A 13,752-nucleotide genomic window follows, 5' to 3' on the forward strand; every position below is an offset into this window, starting at 1 on the left:
CTAACCCTATCCCAGCCATGCAAAACCAACCCTATGCAAGCTGTAACGTTTGTCGTACGTGGTAGTTGAAGTGGACCAAGGCGCAGCATGGTAAGTGTTCATGATTACTTTATTCATAAACACACTCAAACAAAAGCGAAAACGCACAGTTCTGTCAGGTACAGACACTAAACAGAAAACAACCTCCCACAAACACAGGAAGAAAACAGGCTGCCTAAGTATGATTCCCAGGCTGCCTAAGTATGATTCCGAATCAGAGACAATGAGAGACAGCAGCTTCTGATTGGGAACCACACTGGCCCAAAAACAAAGAAACAGAAAACATAAATTTTCCCACCCGAGTCACGCCCTGACTTAACCAAACATAGAGAATAATAAGGATCTCTACGGTCAGGGAGTGACAGCAAGCCATGCAAAACTAACCCAGTCCAAGCCATGTAAAACTAACCCAGTCCAAGCCATGCAAAACTAACCCAGTCCAAGCCATGTAAAACTAACCCAGTCCAAGCCATGTAAAACTAACCCAGTCCAAGCCATGTAAAACGAACCCAGTCCAAGCCATGTAAAACTAACCCAGTCCAAGCCATGTAAAACTAACCCAGTCCAAGCCATGTAAAACTAACCCAGTCCAAGCCATGTAAAACTAACCCTATCCAAGCCATGTAAAACTAACCCAGTCCAAGCCATGTAAAACTAACCCAGTCCAAGCCATGTAAAACTAACCCAGTCCAAGTCATGCAAAACTAACCCTGTCCAAGCCATGTAAAACTAACCCAGTCCAAGCCATGTAAAACTAACCCAGTCCAAGCCAGGTAAAACTAACCCAGTCCAAGCCAGGTAATAAGGAACCCTGTCCAAGCCACGTATAAGGAACCCTATCCAAGCCACGCAAATCTAACCCTGTCCAAGCCACGCAAATCTAATCCTGTCCAAGCCACACAAATCTAACCCTGTCCAAGCCACGCAATCTAACCCTGTCCAAGCCACGCAAATCTAACCCTGTCCAAGCCACACAAATCTAACCCTGTCCAAGCCACGCAAATCTAACCCTGTCCAAGCCACGCAAATCTAACCCTGTCCAAGCCACGCAAATCTAACCCTGTCCAAGCCACGTAAAACTAACCCTGTCCAAGCCACGTAAAACTAACCCTGTCCAAGCCACACAAAACTAACCCTGTCCAAGCCACGTAAAACTAACCCTGTCCAAGCCACGTAAAACTAACCCTGTCCAAGCCTAGACTAGATGAGGAAGTTCTACTCTTGGTGATGTAAGATTTGACAGTTGATTATGAAATACTTTGTCCCATGTGTGTGTGAAATACCTAATGTGGGCTAAGGTATTGGTAAGAAATGTTTCCTTTGAGATTAATAAAGTACCTATATTTTCATCTACCTATGCATCACAGTATGTGCTTGAACTAGTTAACATTGTTTTCAAATCTTCACAGATGTGGATAGCCATTGATGTGGATAGCTATTGATGTGGATAGCCATTGATGTGGATAGCCATTGATGTGGATAGCCATTGATGTGGATAGCCATTGATGTGGATAGCCATTGATGTGGATAGCCATTGATGTGGATAGCCATTGATGTGGATAGCTATTGATCAAGGTGCTTCCTAGAACACAGCCAACATACTCATATCATTGGTGGTCATTTGGTCATGTTATTCATATATGAGTTTAAGATTACCATTTACGTGTCATGGCCTACATAAAGGCACATGAACAGTAGCTCATCTCATTCCTCCATATGAGGTACGGGAACCAAACCAAATGTGTTTTGCACTGTCATGACACTGGAATTACAGTTCATAGCTTTTATGTTGATCATTTTATAATTGATCATTTTACCCCTCTATGGCATTCATTCTTTCGCGCAATTGAAAATTAAGTTATTTTGCAGAGAATGTTTTTATGTTGCTGCAATGTGGAAGCAAAGAGCACAAAAAATGATTAACTAAGGGGGAAACTATTTGACTTCTCTTATTTTGTTTGTTCCTTGTCAATGTCTGAAGGGACAAGGTTCATTACATTTACATTTACATTTAAGTCATTTAGCAGACGCTCTTATCCAGAGCGACTTACAAATTGGTGGATTCACCTTATGATATCCAGTGGAACAACCACTTTACAATAGTGCATCTAAATCTTTTAAGGGGGGGAGGGGGGGGGGGGGGGGGGGGGGGGTTAGAAGGATTACTTTATCCTACCCTAGGATTACAGTAACTGTCCTCTGTTTTAGCTGAACAGGTGGGTCGGTGTTAACCTGAAAAGATACTAAAAACAGTGTTCACTCAATCCAATATCAGTTACACAAGAAGTCCAAGGATCAACATCTAGTTCTGTTTGATTCAGTTTGGAATGTTCTAGCACTAGATTTTCCAAGGTGAGGTCTGTAGAATGACCACTAGAGGGCAGCAGATGCCCAATATGTAGTCTGTTTTTGGTGACAAAATATTCAGGAGATACATACATTTATTGTGAGCATGTTTAGAGTGAGTTTACAGACAACTTTTATGTAAACAATTAGCAACTAAACTTCCATAGAGTAGTATTTGTAATAAACCCGTTGTCTGTTGGCAAAAAGCATGTAACAAGTCAGCTTCCTCCCTCAACACTACCTGAGGAAAACCTGTTTGCATCATGGTGTAATATTCTATGCTAATCTGCTCATGCTTGTATAACCTTTTGTAACTATTTCTGTGAATATTTCACAAAAGTTTATATGTGTCACACAGGCAGTTTTTATTTTATCTGCCATTTAGGGGGCATTTTTTAAACTGACCTTCTCTCACTTGGCAGGGGGCTAAGAAGATGCTGTCCCTGGGCATCACAGGTCCGGAGGGTCATGAGTTGTGTCGTCCTGAGGAGGTGGAGGCTGAGGCCACCCAGAGAGCCATCACCATCGCCCACGCTGTCAACTGCCCGCTCTATGTTGTCCACGTCATGAGCAAGTCTGCCGCTAAGGTGGTGTCCAACGCACGCAGAAATGGTGAGGGGGCCTTACAATGCCTGCTGGGAGGAACTGTAGGTGGGAAAGAATGACAGAGAGAGAGAGAGAGAGAGAGAGAGAGAGAGAGAGAGAGAGAGAGACGGATGCTATTTAATCTCTCCTCAGACTAATATTATTCTGTTTGTCCTGTTGGTACCTTTGCCACTGTTCCACCCCTTGTGTTGCGCCGTCATGGTGTATTTGACAGACAGACAGACAGACAGACAGACAGACAGACAGACAGACAGACAGACAGACAGACAGACAGACAGACAGACAGACAGACAGACAGACAGACAGACAGACAGACAGACAGACAGACAGACAGACAGACAGACAGACAGACAGAGGCTCAACATGACATGGATGGTGTTCTGTGTTATGTATGCATGTTTTTGGGATGTTTTTGCCCCAACAGGCCGTGTGGTGTTTGGAGAGCCCATAGCAGCAGGACTGGGTACAGATGGCACCCACTGCTGGCACAAAGACTGGGCCCACGCTGCCAAGTTCGTCATGGGCCCACCTCTGAGGCCCGACCCCAGCACCCCGGGATACCTTATGGACCTATTGGCAAAGTATGAAACAATATCAACCTGATCTCACTGTCCCTCTTCTGCCCTTTTCACTGAGTAAAGCATATTAGTTTACACCTTCCATGCACCCTCTGTCACATAAGTGCTCCATAACACTGTCATAACAATGACATAACAGATGTTATAAGCAGTCATGACTAGTGCTATCAGCATATGATCCCAACAGTCATGACTGTTTATAACATACATCACATAATATATGTCAAATTGGAGTGTATGTAACACAGTGTTACCGACCAGCCAGGAACACAGGAACTGGGAAGGTGAACACAGTGGAATCTTTGAAAAAGAAAGGAAAGTGAAACTGCATATTGTCGGTGCAATAGAAATGAATGATAGGCAGTAAAGATGGCTGCCTTACCGTTTAGTGATGTAGATGCTTCTGTTTCGTTCTTCCAGTGATGACCTCAGCGTGACTGGGACAGACAACTGCACATTCTCTGTGTGTCAGAAGGCCCTGGGCAAAGACGACTTTACAAAGATCCCCAACGGAGTCAATGGAGTGGAGGACAGGATGTCTGTCATTTGGGAGAAGGGCGTTGTCAGTTAGGCCTCTCATTCTGCATATCACATCAGTCTTTATTATACCAGTTTCCCAGACAGATTAAGCCTATAGTCCTACACCAAAAAGCATACTAATGGAGATTCTCCATTGAAAGTGATTTTTTTGTTGTTGTCCAGGACAAGGATACAGGCCCTACAAAAATGAGTGGTACTATTTTCAGACGGTTGATTAAGTTCTATAGTACGAGTTAAAAGGTGACAAGTGACATTTCTGCTATGAGAAGAGAAGATAATAAATAGCATAATATAAATTATTATGTGCATCAAGGAGGTTTTTATCAGTCAGAATCAATCCAAACTGTCATAGTGGATGTAGCAGCAGGCTAGCCTTCTTTATCCTTCTCTTTCCATTTATTTCTTCCTCCCTTACTTCTTTCTGTCCTTCTCTTTCCATTTATTTCTTCCTCCCTTATTTCTTTCTGTCCTTCTCTTTCCATTTATTTCTTCCTCCCTTACTTCTTTCTGTCCTTCTCTTTCCATTTATTTCTTCCTCCCTTACTTCTTTCTGTCCTTCTCTTTCCATTTATTTCTTCCTCCCTTATTTCTTTCTGTCCTTCTCTTTCCATTTATTTATTCCTCCCTTACTTCTTTCTGTCCTTCTCTTTCCATTTATTTCTTCCTCCCTTACTTCTTTCTGTCCTTCTCTTTCCATTTATTTCTTCCTCCCTTACTTCTTTCTGTCCTTCTCTTTCCATTTATTTCTTCCTCCCTTACTTCTTTCTGTCCTTCTCCCAGGAAAACGCTTTAGTCGGTTGACCCGGAGGCCATTGCAAAAACTAACATTGTAAAACGCTGACCAAAAATGACAAGTTTTGATATTTGGAGTGAAACTTTGAATCGCTTACTGCACCGTTAAGCATTGACCTTTGGTCAGGTTAATTATGTCAGTAAATATGGAATTTGTCATTCATATCCAGAATATTGAAACTCAGTATTTTGTGTAACTACTTTCCGCAGCATAGTGGGAAAATGGACGAGAATCGATTTGTAGCTGTCACCAGCAGCAATGCAGCCAAAATCTTCAACTTCTACCCCCAGAAGGGAAAGATCGCTAAGGGATGTGACGCTGATGTGGTCATATGGGACCCTAAGGCAACCAGGTGAGACAAGGATAAAGACAATCCAAGACATTTCTCGTTAAACATATAGTGAATTACTGATGTTTAGCTACATTTTTTACTGTTTTGATGATGCTACATTTTAAATCTTTATGTATGCTTATTATCCAACTAGTAGCATTTCATCACTACTATTAACGACGTCTTACACTGCAGATGGTGCAGACAAATCGAGCTTCCCACAAAGCCTGTTTTCAGGGTGAAAAACATTTGGCTAAATACGAAAATAGTTTCATGTTACAGCCTGGATATATCTAGCTATGGGACAGCCTGGATATAACTAACTATGGTACAGCCTGGATATAACTAGTTACTGAACAGCCTGGATATAACTAGCTATGGTAAAGGCCTGGATATAAATAGTTACTGAACAGCCTGGATATAACTAGCTATGGTACAGCCTGGATATAACTAGCTATGAGACAGCCTGGATATAACTAGCTATGGTACAGCCTGGATATAACTAGTTATGGTACAGCCTGGATATAACTAGCTATGGTACAGCCTGGATATAACTAGCTATGAGACAGCCTGGATATAACTAGCTATGGTACAGCCTGGATATAACTAGCTATGAGACAGCCTGGATATAACTAGCTATGGGACAGCCTGGATGTAACTAGCTATGGTACAGCCTGGATATAACTAGTTATGGTACAGCCTGGATATAACTAGCTATGGTACAGCCTGGATATAACTAGCTATGAGACAGCCTGGATATAACTAGCTATGGTACAGCCTGGATATAACTAACTATGGTACAGCCTGGATATAACTAGCTATGGTACAGCCTGGATATAACTAACTATGGTACAGCCTGGATATAACTAGCTATGGTACAGCCTGGATATAACTAACTATGGTACAGCCTGGATATAACTAACTATGGTACAGCCTGGATATAACTAACTATGGTACAGCCTGGATATAACTAACTATGGTACAGCCTGGATATAACTAGCTATGAGACAGCCTGGATATAACTAACTATGGTACAGCCTGGATGTAACTAGCTATGTTACAGCCTGGATATAACTAACTATGGTACAGCCTGGATATAACTAACTATGGTACAGCCTGGATATAACTAGCTATGGTACAGCCTGGATGTAACTAGCTATGGTACAGCCTGGATATAACTAGCTATGTTACAGCCTGGATATAACTAACTATGGTACAGCCTGGATGTAACTAGCTATGGTAAAGCCTGGATATAACTAGCTATGGGACAGCCTGGATATAACTAGCTATGGGACAGCCTGGATATAACTAGCTATGTTACAGCCTGGATATAACTAGTTACTGAACAGCCTGGATATAACTAGCTATGGTACAGCCTGGATATATCTAGCTATGGGACAGCCTGGATATAACTAGTTACTGAACAGCCTGGATATAACTAGCTATGGTACAGCCTGGATATATCTAGCTATGGGACAGCCTGGATATAACTAGCTATGTTACAGCCTGGATATAACTAGTTACTGAACAGCCTGGATATAACTAGCTATGGTACAGCCTGGATATAACTAGCTATGGTAAAGCCTGGATATAACTAGCTATGGGACAGCCTGGATATAACTAACTATGGTACAGCCTGGATATAACTAGCTATGGTAAAGCCTGGATATAACTAGCTATGGGACAGCCTGGATATAACTAGCTATGTTACAGCCTGGATATAACTAGTTACTGAACAGCCTGGATATAACTAGCTATGGTACAGCCTGGATATAACTAGCTATGGTACAGCCTGGATATAACTAGTTACTGAACAGCCTGGATATAACTAGCTATGGGACAGCCTGGATATAACTAACCATGTTACAGCCTGGATATAACTAACTATGGTACAGCCTGGATATAACTAACTATGGGACAGCCTGGATATAACTAACCATGTTACAGCCTGGATATAACTAACTATGGTACAGCCTGGATATAACTAGCTATGGGACAGCCTGGATATAACTATGGTACAACCTGGATATAACTATGGTACAGCCTGGATATAACTATGGTACAACCTGGATATAACTATGGTACAACCTGGATATAACTATGGTACAACCTGGATATAACTATGGTACAGCCTGGATATAACTATGGTACAGCATAGACATAACTATGGTACAGCCTGGATATAACTATGGTACAGCCTGGATATAATTATGGTACAACCTCGATATAACTATGGTACAGCCTGGATATAATTATGGTACAACCTGGATATAACTATGGTACAACCTGGATATAACTATGGTACAACCTCGATATAACTATGGTACAGCCTGGATATAATTATGGTACAACCTGGATATAACTATGGTACAGCCTGGACATAACTATGGTACAACCTGGATATAACTATGGTACAGCCTGGATATAACTATGGTACAGCCTGGATATAACTATGGTACAACCTGGATATAAATATGGTACAGCCTGGATATAACTATGGTACAGCCTGGATATAACTATGGTACAGCCTGGATATAATTATGGTACAGCCTGGATATAACTATGGTAGAACCTGGATATAACTATGGTACAGCCTGGATATAACTATGGTACAGCCTCGATATAATTATGGTACAGCCTGGACATAACTATGGTACAGCCTGGATATAACTATGGTACAACCTGGACATAACTATGGTACAGCCTGGATATAACTATGGTACAGCCTCGATATAATTATGGTACAGCCTGGATATAACTATGGTACAACCTGGATATAACTATGGTACAGCCTGGATATAACTATGGTACAACCTGGATATAACTATGGTACAGCCTGGATATAACTATGGTACTACCTGGACATAACTATGGTACAGCCTGGATATAACTATGGTACAGCCTGGATATAACTATGGTACAGCCTGGATATAACTATGGTACAGCCTGGATATAACTATGGTACAGCATAGACATAACTATGGTACAACCTGGATATAACTATGGTACAGCCTGGATATAACTATGGTACAGCCTGGACATAACTATGGTACAACCTGGATATAACTATGGTACAACCTGGATATAACTATGGTACAACCTGGATATAACTGTCATAGTCCGTGTATGTAGGTGGCAGGGAAGTCAGGCGCAGGAGAAAACAGAGTGGTTTAAAAATGGAATATTTATTTCCAAAACCAACGTAGAAAAGAATCCGGGTAAAACAATAACCCGTCACACACCGATATAGAAACAACATGTACATAACAAACAAACAATCACCGACAGAGAAATGAGGGGAATCAGAGGGTTAAATACACAACATATAATTACTGGGATATGAAACAGGTGTGTAAAGAGACCAGACAAAACCAATGGAAAATGAAAAACTGATCAATGGTGGCTAGAAGGCCGGCGACGTCGACCGCCGAACACCACCCGAACAAGGAGGGGCATCAACTTCAGTAGAAGTCGTGACAATAACTATGGTACAACCTGGATATAACTATGGTACAACCTGGATATAACTATGGTACAGCCTGGACATAACTATGGTACAACCTGGACATAACTATGGTACAACCTGGATATAACTATGGTACAGCCTGGACATAACTATGGTACAACCTGGATATAACTACGGTACAGCCTGGATATAATTATGGTACAGCCTGGACATAACTATGGTACAGCTTGGACATAACTATGGTACAACCTGGATATAACTATGGTACAGCCTGGACATAACTATGGTACAGCCTGGATATAACTATGGTACAGCCTGGATATAACTATGGTACAGCCTGGATATAACTATGGTACAGCCTGGATATAACTATGGTACAACCTGGATATAACTATGGTACAGCCTGGATATAACTATGGTACAGCCTGGATATAACTATGGTACAACCTGGACATAACTATGGTACAACCTGGATATAACTATGGTACAGCCTGGATATAACTATGGTACAGCCTGGATATAATTATGGTACAGCCTGGATATAACTATGGTACAGCCTGGATATAATTATGGTACAGCCTGGATATAACTATGGTACAACCTGGATATAACTATGGTACAACCTGGATATAACTATGGTACAGCCTGGATATAACTATGGTACAACCTGGATATAACTATGGTACAGCCTGGATATAACTATGGTACAACCTGGATATAACTATGGTACAGCCTGGATATAACTATGGTACAACCTGGATATAACTATGGTACAGCCTGGATATAACTATGGTACAACCTGGACATAACTATGGTACAACCTGGATATAACTATGGTACAACCTGGACATAACTATGGTACAGCCTGGATATAACTATGGTACAACCTGGATATAATTATGGTACAGCCTGGATATAACTATGGTACAGCCTGGATATAACTATGGTACAACCTGGATATAATTATGGTACAGCCTGGATATAACTATGGTACAACCTGGATATAACTATGGTACAGCCTGGATAAAGCTATGGTACAACCTGGATATAACTATGGTACAGCCTGGATATAACTATGGTACAACCTGGATATAACTATGGTACAGCCTGGATATAACTATGGTACAGCCTGGATATAATTATGGTACAGCCTGGATATAACTATGGTAGAACCTGGATATAACTATGGTACAGCCTGGATATAACTATGGTACAACCTGGATATAACTATGGTACAGCCTGGATATAACTATGGTACAACCTGGATATAACTATGGTACAGCCTGGATATAACTATGGTACAACCTGGATATAACTATGGTACAGCCTGGATATAACTATGGTACTACCTGGACATAACTATGGTACAACCTGGATATAACTATGGTACAACCTGGACATAACTATGGTACAGCCTGGATATAACTATGGTACAGCATAGACATAACTATGGTACAACCTGGATATAACTATGGTACAGCCTGGATATAACTATGGTACAGCCTGGACATAACTATGGTACAACCTGGATATAACTATGGTACAACCTGGATATAACTATGGTACAACCTGGATATAACTGTCATAGTCCGTGTATGTAGGTGGCAGGGAAGTCAGGCGCAGGAGAAAACAGAGTGGTTTAAAAATGGAATATTTATTTCCAAAACCAACGTAGAAAAGAATCCGGGTAAAACAATAACCCGTCACACACCGATATAGAAACAACATGTACATAACAAACAAACAATCACCGACAGAGAAATGAGGGGAATCAGAGGGTTAAATACACAACATATAATTACTGGGATATGAAACAGGTGTGTAAAGAGACCAGACAAAACCAATGGAAAATGAAAAACTGATCAATGGTGGCTAGAAGGCCGGCGACGTCGACCGCCGAACACCACCCGAACAAGGAGGGGCATCAACTTCAGTAGAAGTCGTGACAATAACTATGGTACAACCTGGATATAACTATGGTACAACCTGGATATAACTATGGTACAGCCTGGACATAACTATGGTACAACCTGGATATAACTATGGTACAGCCTGGATATAACTATGGTACAGCCTGGATATAACTATGGTACAACCTGGATATAACTATGGTACAACCTGGATATAACTATGGTACAACCTGGATATAACTATGGTACAACCTGGATATAACTATGGTACAGCCTGGACATAACTATGGTACAACCTGGACATAACTATGGTACAACCTGGATATAACTATGGTACAGCCTGGACATAACTATGGTACAACCTGGATATAACTATGGTACAGCCTGGACATAACTATGGTACAGCCTGGATATAACTATGTTACAGCCTGGACACAGTAGAAGGTGAAGGAAGTGGCTCTTTCATTCAGTAGGTCCAACACGCACCAGCTGAGACCATGCCCACAAGTCACCAGCCGTGACATCACCGCTGTGTCATCTGCATTGTTCAAATTAAGATCATTTAAAAGGAAGATTTGCACAATTTGATCTCTTTTTGCACTTAATCCATTGGGTATATGTTTAATGTTTTGGGAAATTAAATAGTGGGGTTATGAATAATCCCAGTGAGCAATTCAACATGCTTATGTAAGCACTGATGTTTGATAGTAATATCCGGTGGGGACGTAGTCATTTTTTTAATGTTGAGGTTGACACATTTTCTCATAAATTGAGACCTGATTACTCTGACTCTTCATCACAATACAAAATACCTGAATGTTTAGATTTAAATAGTTATTTTAAGTCAAATATATGGTGTTGTTTAGGCCAAAGGGAAGGGTTGCATAAGTGTCATTCCTAGAGTAAGAAAATAACGGACATTTGTAATCTATATGAGGCCGCAGATGTGGAACTATACTCCCCACCCAAACAAACACACCACACACACACACACACACACACACACACACACACACACACACACACACACACACACACACACACACACACACACACACACACACACACATCTGTACCGTACATATCTCTACTAAGCAGTAAACTAGACTAGCGTATGTGTGCATGCAAGGCAAGGAGCTAGCAACAGCCATAACAGGCTTACATAACCCAGCAGTAACAGCACTGCTCTCTTTCCTATGGAATCTGGGCTAGGTCCCTCAAGGCAAATCACAAAGTGTTGATGTGAGCTGAAGAAGGGATAGGAAGAGGGATGAACCCCAGTGTCATTTTCCTGTAAATCAATTTCATGATAACTTGAGATAAGGCTCTTGGAAGTGGTGCTCAGCTCAGCTCAGACAGACCTTGTGAATATTACTAATGCATGCAGCTCTGCAATAAGGAAGAGATCTTGTCCCTACCTCCCCTCTTAGCCTTGATGATGACATCATGTCCAATTCTATATCAGATCAATTCTAGTGTCACAAGCTTGTGAGGTTGTCAAGTCTCAGCACCCAGAACCAAATCAGCTACTGGATTATATCTTTTAACATTTTAATGGGCTGTGATGAGAGACTACGGTTGTATAGTAATCCTATAGTATACAATTACATATTGCTGTACAGTACAGTAGCATTGTTTGTTGTACAGTATGTGTGCTGCCACTGTGTTATAGTCCTATAGTGGGATTGAGGCTTTGTAGCTCTTAATGTTACATTTTTGTAACTATCAATTCATCTGTGAAACTGCGTCATTAATTGGCCTAAATACGGTTTAAAAACACCAGGGTCCGGAGGCAAGACTCAGTTATGGAATGCAATGAAGCTACAGTAGGTCTGCATCACAAATAGCATTATATTCCCTACATAGGGCTCTGGTCAAAAGTAGTGCACTATGGGAAATAGGGTGCCATTTAGGACATATCCTTTGGGTTTGTGTCATTAGGGTACCGGAGGGATGGAGAAAATAACTCTCTCTATTCTTCTTAATTATTTAGTCTTTTAGCCTAGTGTCCTTCTTCCCCTTTTTTTATTATTTTATATTTTAATTTTATTGCCGCTACACAAGATGACTGTGGAGGGAAATATTACCTGTCATAGCAGCATTGTCATTAATTATTCATTAAAACAATTATTAGAATTTTAAGATTGCTTTCTCTCTTCTTCATATAGTTTTATAGTTGTAATTTCTCAGCAGCAACCAATTAAAGGTTAAAGTTTTACCTTCCATTAGACACAGCGTTTCTTTAATCCAAACTTTAAAAGTGATCTGTATCCTCTGTCAGTTAATTTAAACTGCTCATTTAGATTTAACGTCTCATTCCAGCAGCCCTAGGCATATGGCAGACAGAATAATGTCTGGATACCCAGGTAGCAGGCAGGACTATTCTTTTTACTGTGCTTATGCAGCACTTCTCATATAGCTGCCACAATAGTACTGTAAGAAAACACAGAAAATGTTTAGACACAATTTATTGACTGAAAAATATTGCAGATGACGTGCCTTGTAAGCTGTTTTTCTCCCCATGTTCCAAATACTATTATGATGTATTGGTACTTAGACCAGAGAATGTAATTTGCCAGTAGCTTTTTCTGAGTTTTAAATGCCAAATACATTTAAACTCAGTTTTTCACAATTCCTGACATTTAATCCTAGTACAAATTCCCTGTCTTAGGTCAGTTAGGATCACCAGTTTGTTTTAAGAATGTGAAATGTCAGAATAATAGTAGAGAGAATGATTTATTTCAGCTTTTATTTATTTGTATTTATTTAACCAGGTAGGCTAGTTGAGAACAAGTTCTCATTTGCAACTGCGACCTGGCCAAGATAAAGCGAAAGCAATTCGACACATACAACAACACAGAGTTACACATGGAATAAACAAAACATACAGTGAATAATACAGTAGAACAAAAGAAAACAAAAAGTCTATTAAACAGTGAGTGCAAATGAGGTAAGTTAAGGCAATAAATAGGCCATGGTGGCGAAGTAAATACAATATAGCAATTAAACACTGGAATGGTAGATGTGCAGAAGATGAATGTGCAAGTAGAGATACTGGGGTGCAAAGGAGCAAGATAAATAAATAAATACAGTATGGGAATGAGGTAGGTAGATCGATGGGCTGTTTACAGATGGGCTATGTA

The 13,752-nt window shown here is 40.6% G+C and overlaps 1 protein-coding gene across 2 annotated transcripts in view; it reads left to right on the forward strand.

Annotated features, from left to right (window-relative positions):
- dpys (dihydropyrimidinase) overlaps positions 1-13,752 on the forward strand; it is a 48,686-nt gene that overhangs the window by 21,448 nt on the left and 13,486 nt on the right. Inside the window, exons 4-7 of one of the 2 annotated variants that reach the window (XM_014158408.3) lie at positions 2,808-2,997; positions 3,416-3,572; positions 3,990-4,131; positions 5,112-5,254. In XM_014158408.3, coding sequence (XP_014013883.1) covers positions 2,808-2,997; positions 3,416-3,572; positions 3,990-4,131; positions 5,112-5,254 — 632 coding nt within the window. 2 annotated transcript variants of the gene reach the window in all.

Source organism: Salmo salar, chromosome 02 (assembly GCF_965601325.2).
Source record: "Salmo salar chromosome 02, fSalSal1, whole genome shotgun sequence".
NCBI classification, from domain to species: Eukaryota; Metazoa; Chordata; class Actinopteri; order Salmoniformes; family Salmonidae; genus Salmo; species Salmo salar.